The sequence below is a fragment of the Urocitellus parryii genome, chromosome 4 (genome assembly GCF_045843805.1).
Source record: "Urocitellus parryii isolate mUroPar1 chromosome 4, mUroPar1.hap1, whole genome shotgun sequence".
NCBI lineage: Eukaryota > Metazoa > Chordata > Mammalia > Rodentia > Sciuridae > Urocitellus > Urocitellus parryii.
This window is the reverse complement of record NC_135534.1, coordinates 204,009,481-204,026,740: the sequence shown is the minus strand read 5'-3', so window position 1 is coordinate 204,026,740 and position 17,260 is coordinate 204,009,481. Positions and strand designations below refer to the sequence as shown.

Sequence of the window (17,260 nt, the reverse complement as noted above, 5' to 3'; positions counted from 1 at the left end):
GGCTGCGGCGGGGCCTGGGCGGCCGGAGCAGCGCGGACCCCGGCTCTCGGCTCCCGGCGCCATGTGAGGGGCTCGGGGGCCGCGGGGGCGGGCGCTCCCGGGCGGAGGTGAGCAGGCGCCGCGGGGGCGGAGCGGGGCGCCGCGCGGGGGGCGCTGGGCGGCCGCGGAGGGATGGTCGCGGCCGCGGGGCGCCCTAGACCCGACCCGGGTGTCGGCTCCCGGAGACCCCAGGGCGCGCGCCCGAGGGCGCTGCGGGCTGCCGGCTCCCGCGCCGGCCGCTCTGCCCTGCTGGCCGGGCCCGGCGCCGACCCCGGGGCGCGGGCGGGCGGGCGAGCGCGGGGCTGAGCCCTCGGGACCCGGCGCCGCGCAACCGGGGCCTCCCCTCCCCCTCCCGGGGCTGCGCCCACACGGCTCGCGGGGGCCCCGACCCCGCGAGCAGAGCCCCCCGCGCCGAGGGCAGGGCGTGGCGCCCACCCCAGCTCGGGTCTCGGCCCTCGCCCCCACCCGAGCGAGCCTCTCCGGTCTGGCCTGCTCCCTGGTGCCGAGCCGGGTGCTGGGCGCACGCTTGCAGCCTCAGGGGTCCTTCGGGGACACCCCTCAGGCTCGGCCCCGAAAACAAGCTGTAAATGAGACTCTACGCCAGCTCTGGGGCCTGCGAGGACTCTGCCCCTGGAAGCCTCAGTCTCCCCATCTGTGAAGTGGGGAATCATGGCTTCGGCCCTGCCCTGTTGCCGGGAGCATTCTGTGGGTGGGCGATGCTTAGCGAGGCTCCGAGATACGTGCCAAGTCGTGGGTTGGGGTCAGAGGGGGAGGGTGTTTTGCTGGCAGACTTGTGGAAAGGCAGGCCGTGGACATCGAGAACCCCAAAACTAACCCCACTGCTTGCATTGATGGAGCACTGTCAAGCTCTGTGTGCCCCTTGTCACACCTGCTTGCATCTTGCGACAACCCTAAGAGTTACCTACTGTTATTATTCCCATTTCACAGATGAGGAAACTGAGGCTCAGAGAGGTCACATGGCTTGCTCGAGGCCCCCCAGCCAGTAAGTGGTGGAAACCAGATTCTCATTGGCACCCGACGCACTGTACTGACCATGGCCTTCTCAGAACAGGATTGTGACGGGGCTGACCAGGGGACCGTGGTCCTGGCTGAGGGCACTGCTCAGGCAAAGGTGGGGAAGTGCCAGGTGGGCTGAGGCCTGGAGTGCACTAGGCTACCGCAGGAAAGGGTGTAAGATGGGGGTCTAGCACCCCACCCCAGATGGGGGTGGACCAAGGGCGGCTGCACCTGTGAGCCCCTTGAGTACCCGAGGCGACAGGGCTGATGGGGCCACCCCGGGACTCTGGATTCCCCTCCTTTGCCCCCCAGTCTGTGTGCGAGGACAAGCCGCTCATCCTTGGAGACAAGCCTCAGTTTCCCGATCTGTACCGCGGGCACAGATGGGAGTCCGGGGTCTCCCAGGCTGGCTGTGAGGGGCCGGCCCTGGAGAAACCTGAGGCCTGGTGAGGGAAGGGAGGGTGCCAGTAAGGGGGCGGGGTTTTGTGGTGGGCGGGGTCCGAGCTTGACCAATCAGGAGCGAGGTGTGTATAGCTCTGACCTGAGGTTCTCCAGCTATTCCTGGTGACAGTGCAGGAGTAAACGCCAGCTAGGTCAGGGGGCGGAGACAGTGGCAGGAGCAGGAGACCCTGGAGGAGTGGACGGAGCTGGGCAGCCCCCTGAGGCCCCACTTTCCCTCACACACCCTCCCTTTCTGCCTCTGGCCTGTTTCTGTTGGAGGCGGGCTGGACTGGAAGCAAGTGCTTGCTGCCTGTTTACAGGTGGGGAAATTCAAGTCTGGAGGAGGGCTGCCTCCTGGGGAGGCGGAAGGGCAGGGTTGGGGGTGAGGACACAGCTGGACTGGTGCTCCTTAGCTGAGGCAGGAAGGGAGGCTGTCTACAGCTTGATGCAGCCATTTGGTGATGGGGTTGGGAGTGTGAGCCCTGGCGGCCTGCAGAGCCAGGACCAAACCTCGCGGGCTCCGTTCTGCACCCTCAACCCCAGAATCTTACTTGCTAATAAGTGGATTCATTGGGCAGTCCTGCACAGGGAGAATGTCAGCGAGGACCTGCGTGGGGTGCGCCACCAGGGAGCTAGCGCTCTACCTGGGGGCGACCGGGACCCAGGGAAGTTCCCGGTCCACCACAGGCTTGGAGGATGTATGGAAGAAGGAGCAGGAGGGAGGGTGTTCTAGACAGGGGCTACCTGGAAGGGACACAAGGAGAGGAATTTGGGGGACTACAGGGAGTGTAGTATTTCCGGGGGTGGGGGGCAGTCGTTGCCCAGGGTAGAGAGTGGGCAGGGAGAGAGGCAGGGCTTAGCTGCCTCCTGGCTGTATGACGTGGGCAGATTCCTTCCCTGACTGGGCCTCTGCGTCTTCATCTGTGAAGTGGACAGTGCCCTGAGCTTAAGTTCTGAGCAAGTAGGAGAGCTGAGGAGGTGGAGGAGGGAGGCCTTGACCAGCTGGACCCAGGGAGGGTGCCCAAGCCATAACCCTTTCTGGTGGCTTGCAGGTGTGACCCCACATCCCTGCCCCCTGGGCCACCTGCAGGACGCTGGCCCCTACCCCTCAGCAGACGCCGGAAAGAGATGAGTAGCAACAAAGTAAGTCCCCATCATTCATAATCCATCCCCCCTCCCACCGCCATGCTGAGGATGGAACCCAGGTCCTCACACATGCTAGGCAAGGGCTCTACCACTGAGCTCCACCCCAAGTCCAGGCCCCTTCATGTCTTATCCCCATTTGAGCTTCTCACTGTCCTCTATGGAATGGGCTTCTTTAGACTTATCTCTGGCCCTCCACCATGACTCTTCCCTGCTGAGGAGTGGCTAATGCTTGGGAGGCCAGGGTGCAGAGCCCTGCTTCAGACATCGATCTGCTGTGTGGCTTTGGGCAAACTCCTGCCTGTCTCTGGGCCTGGGTTCCCTTGTCTTGCCAGGCTTGATTGGTCTATCTGTGGTGAAGGACTGGCATGAGGTGACCAGAGTGCTGGGCAGGAGGCAGGGTGATGGGGAGAACAGTGTTCATAGTCACAGATGACACAATGTGTCAGGACTCCTCCTCATTCATTCATTCATGTTTCTGAGCACTTACTATGTGCCTGGCCTGCACACCCCTTCTCTTGGATCTTACAACCTTGGCAGAGTGTGAGGTTTGGAGACAGGGTGGGGTGGGGTGGTCAGATTAGTCTGAGCCCAGAAGGAAGAGGCTGCACTTTGAACAGAGGACGTTTAATGCAAAGAATTATGAATAATAACAGGGCACTGGAGTAACAGGGGTTTGGAACTTAAAGGAATACAGATGGTTCCCAGCCTGGGATTTAGAATGGTTTGAAAGGATTTTTGAGTTTTGATGTTGCAAAAGCTACATGCATTCAGTAGAACCCATACTTCAAGTTTTGAATTTTGGTCTTTTTCCTGGCTGGCAATATTCAGAGTACTACTTTCCCATAATGCTGGCCAATGACAGTGAGCCACAGTTCCTAGTCACCCTGTGATCACAAGATCCATGCTATAGGACACTGTGTTGCTAAGCTAGGATGTTTGGTGGAGTAGTTATAATGTATCACCTGCATTTTCCACTTACAATATTTTCAGTTTGTAATGGTTTGTCAGGACATAAAGTCAAGGAGCAGCAGATATAAGGAGTGCCGGCTCCCAAGGACTGAGACCCAGACCTGTCTGGAAAGGGCACAGCTGCAGCCCATTGGGGCCATACAGAACTGCCCGGGAGGGGAAGCTGCTGGTCTCTGGGTGCTGGGGCAGTCGGGTGCGGATCACGGCAAGAGCCAAAGCCGAGGTCCTGACGACAGGTGCCTGCCCATGCCGCCAGCCCTGCAGTCTCTGGGCGCTGGAGAAGATGCCTGTGTTGGGGAAGCAGTGGGCACTGCAGGAGCTCCCCAGAAAGCCCACCAGAACCAAACCCCAAAGCCTCTCCTCCTGTAGTGTCTCTCCAGCGCCCTCTACTGACAAAACACAATACACTGCTGCCTGGCCAGGGAAACTATTTAAAGGGCCCAGATCCATTTTCCTAGAGCAGGCAAAACAGATGAGCTTAGAAGTGAGAGGAAGTTCCATTGTCCCTTGGTATTCCTAGGAGACTCATTCCCGAATCCCCTGGAGATACTGAAATCCAAGGCTGTTCAATTCCATTATATAAAATGTTTAGTATTTGCATATAATCTACACACATGCATCCTCCTGTAGACTTAATTTTTTATTTTTTGGCAAGGCTGGGGATTGAACCTAGGGCCTTGCACATGCCAAGCAAGTGCTCTACCACTGAGACATACCCCCACCCCTCCCATATACTTTTTTTTAAAAAATATTTTATTTTTAGTTGTAAATGGACACAGTACCTTTATTTATTTATTTATTTATAATGTGGTGCTGAGGATCGAACCCAGGGCCTCACACATGCGAGGCAAGTGCTCTACCACTGAGCCACACCCCCGTCTCCCATGTACTTTTTAATTCATCTCTAGGTTACTTACAATACACACACGTTATATAAATAGTTGTCGTGCTATATCACGTAGGGAATAGTGACAAGGGGACAAATCCTGTCCATGCTGGGACAGATACAGCCAGTGTAGGCCTCACTACACTTGCAACCCACAGGTGGTTGCATCTGAATGCAGATGCGTGGGGGCGTGCCTGTTTCCATACCTTAGGGAGTTACTGTTTGGGGAAGCTGGACCCTCCTGCATGGATGGCCACCGTCCCTAGGCATCTTTTTAGCTGCCTGGGGAGGGAATCCTGACACCCACTTCCAGTCCAGCAAACCTGTGCTTGAGCTCCATCCTGGAATCGGGGGCGTAAGGCCGACCAGACTGAGTCCTTAGAGCTCCTGGTCTGAGTGAGCAGTTGTGGTTTGAATGGTCTGTGCTGTCAGAGGGGGACTCGGGGCTGGAGGAGGAAGTGCCCAGGGTGGTCTGGAACAGTGAGCAAGAGTGAGCCGGACAAGGGGGGCAGCGAGGAGGCGGGTGCTGAGCCGGGGGGCACCTGGGCCTCACCGGCCTTTCCCCTCTCCAGGAGCAGCGGTCAGCGGTGTTCCTGATCCTCTTTGCCCTCATCACCATCCTCATCCTCTACAGCTCCAACAGTGCCAATGAGGTCTTCCATTATGGGTCCCTGCGGGGCCGCACGCGCCGGCCCATCAACCTCAGAAAGTGGAGCCTCACCCACGGCTACATCCCTATTCTCGGCAACAAGGTAGAGCGGCCCCCGGGAGCTGCCTGGTGGCTGATCCCCCCCCAGCCCACTAGCACTGCTTCCTCGTCTTCTGCCACGTCTTCCCCCCATCTTCCCCTGTTCTCTTCCCTCCTGAAGGAAAGGATGAGCCTTGGAAGCTGAGGCCCTGGCCTCCAGTGGCTTTAACCCTGGCTGCCTTGGGACCTTGGATCAGCACCTCTCTGGGCCTCAGTTGCTCTCCAGGGCCTTTAGTAGTAAGATTCCACCATCTCCTGAGTCCCTCTGGGGAGTCCACATGGGCTTGGCAGCAGGGGTGCTGCGCCACACAAATGCGGCAAGGATGGTGGCTGTCCCTTATCAAATTCTGCTATGTGCCAGGCCCTGTGATCCTCAGTGCTCCACAGGCAAACTGTGAGGTCAGCATTATCATCTCTTGAAGAGATAGGATTCTAGGTGCAGTGGCGAATGCCTGTAATCCCAGCATCTGAGAGACTGAGGCCGGAAGATCACAAAATTGAAGCCAGCCTCAGCAACTGAGAAACACCCTGTCTCAGAATGAAAACTAAAAAGGCTAGGCGTGTACTTAGTGTTTGAGTGCCTTTGGGTTCAATCCCCAGCACTGGGGTCTGGGGAAAAAGAGATGGGGTAACCCAGGCTCAGAGAAGTAAAGTTGCTTTTCCTAGGCCACACAGCATGGAAAGGGACGAGCCAAAGTTTTTCCCCAACCCCTGCTGAACTGCAGCTGTGTAGAAAGGCCAAATGTCATTCCCGGCCCCCCTGGTAGTCTAGTGGTTAGGATTTGATGTCACTTCTGAGTCCCTGGCTTGTTTGCCAATCAAGTTATTCCTGGGTACATCTGGGTAGTGATGAAGTTCAACTTGTAGCCAGGCACAGTGGTGCACACCTGCAGTCCCAATGGCTCAGGAGGCTGAGGCAGGAGGATCATGAGTTCAAAGCCAGTCTCAACAGCTCAACAAGGCCCTAAAGACTCAGCGGGACCTTGTCTCTAACTAAAATACAAAAAAGGGCTGAGGATGTAGTTAAGTGGTTAAGCGCCTCTGGGTTCAATTCCTAGTACCAAAAAAAAAACTTGTATTTCTGGGGTTCACCCTTTAGTACCTCTCTTCTTTCTTAATTTTAACTGGCTGCCTTAATTTTCTCCTTTGCATGCTGGTGGGGGGAGCCCCAGCTCTAGACACACCCTAGAGCCCATTAGCAGGTGTTTAGAGACAGATTAACACCTCACTGAGTCTTTTTCTACCCTAAGGACCCCTGAAAGAGGAAGGGAAAAGATGGAACTGGGAGACAGTGGGACAGCGGGGTGGGGTGATGTGTGGAGGCTGAGCCTTGCAGCTGCTTCCAGCCGGATAGGGAAAGCCAGGAAATGAGCGCTGGGAAGTTGGGAAACCGTCCTTGGAGGCCCATGGGGCAGGTGCTGGATCTTGGAGTCAAGGGCTTGTTTGTGGGTGGTGTGGAGATGTCCTTTTCTGGGAGCTGAGGCTGTAGATCAGTCACATAGATCTGGTTCAAATCCAGGTCCTGCACTTCTAGGCCAGGACAACAGAGAGGGTCTGTTGTCCCCACTTGTTAGCTCTGCCCAGCCCGTCCCCTGCCTGCCTGCTGCTCCTCTGGCCTTGAATACTTTTCCCCAGGTGGCTGCTTCTCATCCTGGGGGTCTCAGCTCTGTTCCAGTGGCTTCTGATCACCTGCCCATTTTCCTTGTTTCCTAGCATGTTTTACGTTCACTGTCCGCCCCCCTGACTGAGCTCTGGAGGGTAGGAGCCCTGTGTCCTGCTCATTGCTCTGTCCCCAGAGTTTGGCTGTTAGCTCGCATGTGTAGATACTTGCTGGATGTGGAGAGGATGGCTTCAGTTTCCCTGTTTTTGAAACAGGCACAGTGACTCCTGGTTCCTGAGGCCTGTGCAGGGCACCCGGCCCAGCCCTGAGTGGCTGTGATACTGTTGACTTTCCTTGCCCCCCAGACACTGCCCTCCCGGTGCCACCAGTGTGTGATTGTCACCAGCTCCAGCCACCTGCTGGGCACCAAACTGGGCCCCGAAATTGAGCGGGCGGAGTGCACCATCCGCATGAACGACGCGCCCACCACGGGCTACTCGGCCGATGTGGGCAACAAGACCACCTTCCGCGTGGTGGCCCATTCCAGCGTGTTCCGTGTGCTGCGGAGGCCCCAGGAGTTTGTCAACCGGACCCCCGAAACTGTGTTCATCTTCTGGGGCCCTCCGAGCAAGATGCAGAAGCCCCAGGGCAGCCTCGTGCGCGTCATCCAGCGGGCAGGCCTGGCCTTCCCCGCCATGGAGGCCTACGCCGTCTCTCCCACCCGCATGCAGCAGTTCGACGACCTCTTCCGGGGTGAGACGGGCAAGGACAGGTACCAGCCTCCCGCCCGCCCCCTCTGGCCAGCCCTGTGCTCCTCAGCATGCTCCTCCCAGAGGCCCCAGGCTCCTGCACGCACTGCTCTGAAGCATGGTCCCTTCTGGCCACCCTCTGGTCACCTCTCAGTTCTCAACGTGGTCACCTCCAGCACGTTCCCGTGGCTGCCTCTAGTTCTTCCCAGGAGAGCTCCCGCACCGCGCCCAAGGGCCGGCCTGACCACTCCCCGCATGCCCTCCCACGTGCTTGATCCTCAGGGACCGTCCCCAGCATGCGCTTCTCTGGTTAATCTCCCAGAAAACTTAGATCAGCACCCTTCAGTGTAGATATCACGTGAGCCACATGCGGAATTTAAACCTCACGCAGTCACATTGAAGGGAAAAAGAAAGTTACATTTAACTTTAATGTATTCCATTTAACTCAGTGTGTAAAACATAGCTCCTGGGCATATTCTGTTGGATTTATATCTAAACATTTAACCATTTTTGGAGCTATTGTATTTTTTTCAAAAAAAATCTGTTTCCAGTTGTTCATTGATAATATATAGACATGATTGATCTCTCCCCCCATGCCATGGAGGGATAGACCAGGTCCCCGTACAAACTCAAGTGCCACCTAGTTACATCCCCAGCCCTTTTGAAATTTTCATTTTGCAGTACTGGGGGTTGAACCCATGGGTACGCTACCACTGAGCTACTCCACCAGTCCTTTTTTAGTGTTATTTTATTTCAGTTTTTTGAGATAGGGTCTTGCAAAGTTGCTAAGTCTGGCTGCAAACTTTCAATCCTCCTGCCTCAGCCTCCTGAGTTGCTGGGATTATAAGTTATATCACTGTGTTCAGCTGAAATATGATTGATTTTTTTAAAGATAGATACAATATATTTATTTATTTATAATTATTTTTATTAATTTATTTTTAAAAATAATTTCTCACAGTTTTTTTTAATACCTTTATTCATTTATTTTTATGTGGTGTTGAGGATTGAACCCAGGGCCTCACATATGCAAGGCAAGTGCTCTACCACTGAGCAACAACCCCAGCCTTCTGATTGATATTTTTTTTAATTTGTTTTAGTTGTAGATGGACACAATACCTTTATTTATTTGTTTATTTTTTATTTATTTTTTTCCCCTTTTTTGCTTTAATTATTTACTTTTATCTGGTTCTGGGAATCAGACCAAGGGCCTTACACACGCTAGGCAAGCGCTCTACTGCTGAGCCACAACCCCAGCCCCAATATGATTGATTTTTGTGTTGCTTGGTTCTAGAAGATTTTTGTAGATTCTTTAAGATTTTTCTATGCAGATAATCATGTATGCAATTAAGAATAATTTTGTTTTTTCATTTCCAATCTATGTCTCTTATCCTCTTATTTCTTTTCTTTTTTGGTATTAGGGATTGGATACGGAGTACTTAATCACTGAGCCACATCCCCAGCCCTTTTTATATTTTATTTAGAGATAGGATCTCGCAAAATTGCTTTAATGCCTTGCCAAGTTGCTGAGGCTGGTTTTGAACTCATGATCCTCCTGCCTCAGCCTCACAAGCCCCTGGGATCACAGGTGTGTGCCACCATGCCTGGCTTCTTATTTCTTTTTTTCTTGCCTTATTGCACATTGGTTAGGATTATCAATACAATGTTAATTGTGTTGAAATCGATAAGAGCGGACTCCTTGCTTTGGTCTTTGTTAGAGGGAAAGTAAGCATTCAGTCTTCCATTATTTTGTTTTTATTTGTATGAGATGCCAGGGATCGAACCCAGTGCCTCACACATGCTAGGCAAGTGCTCTACCCCTGAGCCACAACCCCGGCCCAGGGAATTTCTTTTACTAGTTTACTGAGAATATCTTATCATTACTGGGTATTAAATTTTATTTTATTTTTTGGTAGCAATTGATATAATCACAGTTTTAAGACTATTAATAAGTAGATAATATTGCTTGTTTTTTTTTGTTTTGTTTTGTTTTTGGTACCAGGGATTGAACCCAGGAGTGCTTAACCATTGAGCCACATCCCCAGCTCTTTTTCTGTTTTGTTTGTTTACTTGTTTGTTTAATTTTGAGACAAGGTTTTGCTAAGTTGCTTAGGGCCTCGGTAACTTACTGAAGCTGGCTTTGAACTTGTGATTCTTCTGCCTCAGCCTCCTGAGTCGCTGGGATTGCAGGTGTGTGCCACTGGGCATGGCTGTTGAATCAGCCTTGCATTTCTGGAATAAACCCTACTTGGTTGTGGTATACTTTCCTTTTTTTATATTTCTGGTTGTGATTTGCTAATATTTTGTTGAGATTTTTGTTTGTGTTCATGAGAGAGATTGGTCTGTAGGCTTTCAGGGTTTTTTGCTTGGGTTTGTTGTTGTGTTCTTTGTTTGATTGATTGATTGTTGCAGTGCTGGGGATCAAAGCCAGGGCCTGGCACATGCTGGGCAAGCACTCTACCTCTAGATCACATGTACCCAGCCCTTGTAGGTTTTTTGGTACTGTCTTTGCCTGGTTTGGGTTTCAGGGTCAAGCTGGCCTCAAAAAGTGAACCAGGAAATGTTCCCTTTCTGTTTTCTAGAAGAAACTGTATAAAATTGGTTTTGTTTCTTTTTAAACATTAGGGTTTGCCAGCGAAACTCTCTGGGTCTGTGGTATTCTTTTTGAGGGGTTTTGTTTTGTTTTTGGTTTCTGGTGCTGGGGTTAAACCTAGGGCCTCAGGCCTGCCAAGCACATGCTGTACCACTGAGCTACACCCCAGGTCCCAGAAGTTTTTAACTTTGCATTTGATTTTTTTTTTTTTTTTTTAGGTAGTTACAAATTATGCAGATTGTGTTTTTCATCTTGAGAAGTTTGTGGGTTTTCAGGAACTGGCCCATTTCATCTAAGTTGTCAAATTTATATATGTAGTTATTTGTGGAATTTTCTTAATATGTTTTTAATGTCTCACTAGAAGTTTTGTTTTTGTTTCTATGGTACTGGGGGTTGACCCAGAGGCACTTTACCACTGAGCCACATCCCTAACCTTTTTTATTTTTTGAGACAGGGTCTCTAACTTGCTTAGGGTCTCGCTGAGTTGCTGGGGCTGACCTCGAACTGGTGATCTTCCTGCCTCAGCCTCCAGAGTCACTGGGATTACAGGCAGGCACCACGGTACCCCAGCTCTGCCAGTGTTTTTTTGTTTTATTTTTTAATAAATCTTTTCAAAGAACCACCTTCCCCCAAATACATACCAGATATTTTCAGTTCAACATAAAATCAATATAAAAAAATTATCAGTGACATATCTAGTTCTTTTTTTATACTCTCCGAGAAATCACTGTGTATCTCACGCTCACAACACCTGTCCACTACACATCAAGAGATCAGTCACCGCATGTGGCTCGCGGCCTCTTCAGGGGGAAGCACAGCCCCAGGCCTTGCTTTCCGTGGCTTATCCTGAGCTGTGGCTGCTCTGGCAGACCTTCTCTGATTACTTTCCCCTTAGGAGTTTGTTCCTGGTGCAGGCGCAGCTGCTTTTGGCATGCTCCGTGGTCTTGATCCCTCCCAGCCTGCCCACTGCGGTCAGCCTCCCGGGGTTCATTTCCAGCATGCTCTGCTCCCGCCCTTTCCCTCAGAGGAGCCTGCTCCCACAGCAGGGCTGGACAGGGGTCCAGGGTGCACAAGTGGGGGTAGGGCCCCGGTGGGTGGGTGGGAAGAGCTTCTGGGAAACCTTGTGGTTGGACCCTGCCTGTTCCCCACCCCTGCCTTTGTGTCCCTGATAGTGACCCCTCTCTGTCCCCAGGGAAAAGTCCCATTCGTGGCTGAGCACAGGCTGGTTTACCATGGTGATTGCGGTGGAGCTGTGTGACCACGTGCACGTCTATGGCATGGTCCCCCCTGACTACTGCAGGTGAGCCTCCCGGCCAGTGCCCACCCAGTGCACCGAGGCACTGGCACAGGCTGGAGCTGGGGGCCTCAGTTGTGTAGCATTCGGGCTGTGCTGCGGAACCTGGGCTCCCTGGAGCCGCCTGGGCCCCACCCCACGCTCAGCCAGTTGGTGTTTAACAGTAGTGATTACCGTATGAGAAGCCCGCCAGCTGTCAGCCGTACTGCACCGCGTGCTGATCGCACGCCACACGTGCATACCTTACGATCTTGCTTATTCTTCCCAGCTAAGGGACCCTAAGGGACAGGGATTGTCGATTTCACCAAGAGGAAAGCTGAGGGGGGTGTTTTGTGAGGTGCCTAAGGTCTTGCAAACAGTGAGGGGTGGGCCGGACTCCAGAGCCCCCAGCTTCCACCACTGCCACCCCCGGAAGAAAGGGAGAGGTTCGCTGCATCAGGGCAGCGGACGGAGATGCTCGCTGATAGGGAAACTACAGACAGGGAAACTGAGGCCTGGGATGGCAGGGGTCTGCCCTACTGAGGTCCTGGCAGGAGAGGGACCCAGCCTGCCCTGATGCCCCTGTCTGCTGTGCCCCAGCCAGCGGCCCCGCCTGCAGCGCATGCCCTACCACTACTACGAGCCCAAGGGGCCCGACGAATGTGTCACCTACATCCAGAATGAGCACAGCCGCAAGGGGAACCACCACCGCTTCATCACGGAGAAGAGGGTCTTCTCGTCCTGGGCCCAGCTGTACGGCATCACCTTCTCCCACCCCTCCTGGACCTAGACCACTCATCTGTGGGGCACCCAAGGGGCTCAGGAGAAGTGGGTCTGGGCCCAGCCACTCTGCCGTGGGCCATCTGCTGACCGGCCAAGGCTGCTGGAGTGTCTTCTGGCCAATCAGGGCCTTGATGAGGGTGAACCCTCCGGCCAGTCAGAGGTCCTGGGCATCTGGGCCAATCAGGGATTTGGGATTCTTTGTGATTTATCAGGGTGTCAGGGGAATCTGTCTTGTCCAGTCAGGGTCTGAGCGTCGTCAATCAGGGTCTAGGGGTTTTTCTGAGTCAATCTGAGGCTAAGGACCTGTCCTTTCCCATGAGGCCTTGGTTCAGAGCCCCAGGAATGGGCCCCAAATCACTCCCTTCTGGGACGTTGGGGTCCTGTCCCAAGGAGCTGTGAACGTACCGTTGCCCCCTCAGTTCTCAGCACCAGGAAGGGAGATCGTGTGGGGGTGGGAGCTGTCTGGAGGCTGGGTCAGCGAATTCGTGGGTTTATGGAAGTTGCTGGGAGGCTGGGGTCCAGGCCACGCTTTCCCTGAGTGGCCTTGGACCAGCCCCCTCACTCTCTGGGCACCTCTCCCCATCCAGGTTCTCCTATGGGACCTGAGACCCTCCCACCTCCCCCGCTGCTACCCTGTTCTCAGGAGACTAGGTCCCCCAGCTGCTGTCCCTCACTGGGGGGCTGGGGCCAGGGGGCAGGAGCGGCTTTCCCCCCCTCCTCCTGGAAAACTTGAGGGTATTTTTGCGCAAACTTCCCCCGGGGGGAGGGAGGACTGTGGTGAGAGTGGGACCCACCCAGTGATCCCGGCCCTCAGCGGCCGTGGCTTGGCTCTTTCGGGCCAGGCTTCCTTTCCTACCCTCTCAGGGGAGAGGCCTCCACCTGTCAGAGGAGCCTTCGGGGCTGCGAAAGGGGTGTCCCAGCCACACGGGGGCTTGTGCGGCCTTTGTTTGGAGATGCCAGGGGCTTCCCACGCTCTCCCCCAGGCCGGGCCTGGGTGGCTGGGGGAGCCAGGAGCCGTCCCAGCTGGGGCTAGCTCCTCACTCGGGCACTTTATGAAGCGGGTGCTGGCAAGGGCGCGTCTGCTCCCTGCTCTTCCGGAGCCCGGAGGGGAAGGACTTCCAGGAAGAGGCTGTGGAGCTGGGGGCGCCTGGAGGCCAGCTGCCGGCCATTGCACACAGGGGTGAGGGGGGCGGTGCCAGCCCCAGGCCTGGTTTTGTAATGATTTGTAAAGGAATAAACACCTAAGCTCCAGCCCTGTGTCCTGTGTCTCCGGGATAGAGCTCGGCTCTCTGTCCCAGTGGCGTGTGAGGGGTGTCCTGAAGACTTGGCCCACAGCCTCTGGGCCCGAGCTCTTAGAGGAGGGGACCGCAGCTTTCCAGCTGACTGGTGAGTCTTGGGTCCGGATCTGAGGGCTCTGGGGACAGGTGTGGAACTAAGCCCACCTGCTTTCCTGGGCCCCACCTTGCCCTGAATGACTTTGGACAAGTCACATCACCTCTGACACTGCCCTCTAGGGCCTCAGGTTCTGAGGAAGGGAGGGAAGGCAGCCCCAGGAGGCAGGTGCAGAGGAAGGGAGGGACAGTCAGGGAGGCAGAGGACCCAGGAGGGAACTCTGAGCCAGAGGGAGCTGCAGGCCAGTGGGGCCAGGGGTCAGCTCCCGGGTTTGGGACCTGGAGGGCAGAGAAATTCCCTGCCTGCCCACAGGAGGGAGTTCAGCGGCTGCTGCCTGGCGAGGTGTGGTGAGCTGAGGGCTTGAGTTTCCGGCAGCCTCAGCAAAAGGGCTCTTCCAGGTCGGCTGGGAGAAGGGGCCCCTGACTCCAGAGATTACAACCTGTTTAGACACCTAAGATGCCCTTGGGAGTGCGGCCTAACAAAGGGTGAGTGTGAGACAAGGGCATGCAGCCTGCCGAGACCTGCCAGGGGCTGCTGGGGTCAGGGAAGAGAGCTCTCCCCCTGGAGGGAGCCGGGCACTGGGCCAGCCAGGATGTTGAGCCATGGCGGGGCTGGGAGGGCCCATCTGCCTCTCATTTCACACGCTCCATAGGTGGCCGCGCCACTATTAGCTGGGATTGAAGAGGGAGGGACAGTGGGTAGGAGGAATGCCCTGAACTGAAGTCGGGTGGTGGGACCCACAACCTTGCTCTGTAGCAGGGAGGTGGCAGCAGTGGGCAAGGCCGTGAGAGATGGGGCCAGATGGCAGAAGGCCAGGAATAGCCTGAGGGTGGCCGAGCTTTAGACCCTTGTCTGAGAAGCCCAGTGGGACCGCAGGAGGCGGGGAGGTGACAGGGCCCAGGGTCTGACCGGGCCCAGTGATGACTGTGGCAGGGTCCTGCAGGCCAAGGACTCCTCGCAATGACACGACGTGGGGTGTTGAGACCTATCATTGCACATTTCTAACTCTATGCAAAGACTTCTGGGAAAGAGGTTTCAGAAGGCCGTGGCTCTCCTGCCTGCCCACTGGTAGGCATAAAGAGGAGGTACACAGGTGTCAAGAGGGGTCACTTGCCGGCTGTGGACCTGGGAAGGTTCAGTTGAGCATCAGGAGGTGGGACTTTGGTGGAGGACGCTGAGGGCAGGAGGCCCAAGAGACCGGGCAGAGTCCTGCCCAGCTCTCAACCCCCCAGGGTGGTGCTCCTCGCCAAGGTCAGCTCTGGAAGCCCCTCTCATGGCCCAGTCCTCTGCACCTGAAATCGTCACTGGTCAGGACCAAACTGCCCCCGTCCCTGGCATTCGCAGCCTCCTGAGCCCACCTCTGCCCCCACCCCTCCCGGTGGTCCCTGAGGGCCCCCTGCTTCCTCATCTCTTGGAGAGGGCACCACCCCACCCTTCCTCTGAGGAAGGGTCTCACTGTGACCCCCCACCAGCTGCAAACCCAGAGGGCGCTGTTCCTTCTGGGTCTCTGCAGCTGTTTCCTGGGGAAGGCCACCAGTGGGGCCCACGGGGCAGGATCCAGCTGTGAACCTCAGAGCCAGGTGGCCCCAGCGTCACTTCCCCTGCCCAGGGCTTGTTTTCTTTAATCAAAGTACTTGGAATTCTTTTCCTTAAAGTATTTTAAAAATGTTTTAAAAACTGATTTCCTTTTTATTTGCTTACTTTTTTTTTAGTTTTTTTTTTAATTTGTTTTGCTTCGTTACACATGACAGACAGTACGATGATCTTGACATATCATACATTTGAGGGGTTTTTTTTTAATAAAATAATTTAAACTGAACACATGATATAAGGTAGAAAATAGGGTATTGTCACTTGTGTTCCCTGTTGAAAGTTAAACCAGGCGTAGGCATGGGGCTGGCCTGTAGTCCCAGCGACTCAGGAGGCTGAGGCAGGAGGATGGCAAGTTTGAGGCCAGCTACGGCATCTTAGCAAGAGCCTGCCTCCCTCAAAATAAAAATTAGAGAAGGGCTGGGGCTTCGCTCAGTGGTAGAGCACTTCATGCAGGAAGCCCTGGATTCCCTCCCCAGCGCTATATAAAAAAGAAAGGAAAAAGTCTTGAGTCTAATCTTCCAGATTTTTCCTCTGTGCATTTTTTTTCTTCTCCCTTTCTTCCCTGTTTTTCTTTTTTTAGGTTGTAGCTGGGAAATTAAATTTTGAAACTTTAATATCCCAACAGTAGTGGAAAATCTCCAGGTCATATACAAATAATTAAAGCAAATACTTTATTTTTTTTAATTTAAAAAAGTGTATTTTATTTTAAAATGTTGTAGAACTGGTGCAGGTGGTGCATGCCTGTCATCCCTGTAGCTCAGGAGGCTGAGGCAGGAGGATTGAAAGTTTGAGGCCAGCCTCAGCCACTAAGCAAGACCCTGTCTCAAAATAATCCTTTCCTGTTCCCCAAAACCCCTGGCAACTACCATTCTTCTTTCTGATCCCATGAGTTTGACTACTTTGGGAACTTCATAGAAGTGGAATCATCTTTTTGTGATAGACTGATTTTATTTAGCCTGCTATCTTCAAGGTTCATCCATGTTAAAGTTGCCTGTTAAAGTTGCCTGCTTGTTGTAGAGAATATGAAAAAAAAACTTGGGGGAGCCTTTTTTGGGAGTGGGTACTGGGGATTGAACTCAGGGGCACTCGACCACTGAGCCACATCCCCAGCCCTATTTTGTATTTTTATTTAGAGACCGGGTCTCACTGAGTTGATTATCGCCCTGCCATTGCTGAGGTGGCTTTGAACTTGAGATCCTCCTGCCTCAGCCTCCCAAGCTGCTGGGATCACAGGTGTGGGCCACCACATGGGGCTTGGGGGAGCCTTTTAATAAGAAGTGAAAGTCTCACCTTCAACCAGGGGTTCCAGGCCCACACTCTCCATCACCGCTTTGCTTCACCAGCTCACAGATGCTCTTGCTTTGGTAGTGAGACAACACTATTTTCATTTTGCAAAGGTAAAAAAAAAAAGTCTGGGAATGGATTTTACACGTAGCTGAATGTTTAGAGCAGTTTGGATGCAGCTGGGATGAGATGGCAGATGCGGGTTTAGTCTGTTTCTAAGGCTTGGCATGTCCAGGGCCTTCTACCCCGTGAGCCGCCAAGAACCATCTGGCTGCCTTTCTCTTGCCGACCCTACCAGAGTCACCACCTCCCCCCCCCCCCCGCCCTGGCTCTGCCACCGTCCCAGCCAGTCCCTGCTGGCACTAGAAAACCTTCCCGTGTGAATTCTGGGCCCACGTTGGTTGGATTCCTTGAAATGGATTTCTAAAAGCGGAAGAGCACTGTGGAAGTTTTGGTTTGCATAATCAACTTGCATTGCCAAAGGCTGTGCCAATGCGAGTGGCCGTCCGGGCTTCCAGAGCACCCCCCAAATCCTCCTATACAGACTGACTCCCAGCATCTGCCCTCCCACAGATGAGGAAACTAAGGCTTCAAAAGTGAGGACTTGCTTGCCGTCACAGGTGGCAGAGCTGGGACTAGACCCAGGCTGCGGTGGTTGCTAAGGTGCCACCACCTAAGGTGTTCTCCTCCTCCTGTTTTTTTTTTTTAGCTGTAAATGGTCACATGCCTTTATTTTATTTATTTTTA

The 17,260-nt window shown here is 54.0% G+C and overlaps 1 protein-coding gene across 5 annotated transcripts; it reads left to right on the top strand.

The window, feature by feature from the left end:
• Positions 1–13,495, top strand: St6galnac6 (ST6 N-acetylgalactosaminide alpha-2,6-sialyltransferase 6). Of its 5 annotated transcripts, XM_026386429.2 has the most exons (7): positions 1–107; positions 988–1,042; positions 2,550–2,640; positions 5,071–5,250; positions 7,212–7,618; positions 11,381–11,488; positions 12,062–12,332. In XM_026386429.2, the coding sequence occupies exons 2-7, from the start codon at positions 1,017–1,019 to the stop codon at positions 12,249–12,251; spliced, it is 1,002 nt and encodes a 333-aa protein (XP_026242214.2). In that variant the 5' UTR covers positions 1–107; positions 988–1,016; the 3' UTR covers positions 12,252–12,332. The 5 variants fall into 5 exon arrangements, with proteins under 5 accessions (XP_026242214.2, XP_026242212.2, XP_077653245.1 ...); XM_026386427.2 differs by lacking the exon at positions 988–1,042 and having other exon boundaries at positions 12,066–13,495; XM_077797119.1 differs by lacking the exons at positions 1–107; positions 988–1,042 and adding an exon at positions 1,049–1,171 and having other exon boundaries at positions 12,066–13,495.
• Positions 13,496–17,260: the final 3,765 nt, after the last annotated feature.

Bases quoted from the DNA above. Each gene is read 5' to 3' on its own strand.
- St6galnac6 (XM_026386427.2), top strand. The intron at 5,251-7,211 runs GTAGAGCGGCCC...CTTGCCCCCCAG, and splicing joins TCCCTATTCTCGGCAACAAG to ACACTGCCCTCCCGGTGCCA. The intron at 11,489-12,065 runs GTGAGCCTCCCG...TGCCCCAGCCAG, and splicing joins GTCCCCCCTGACTACTGCAG to CGGCCCCGCCTGCAGCGCAT.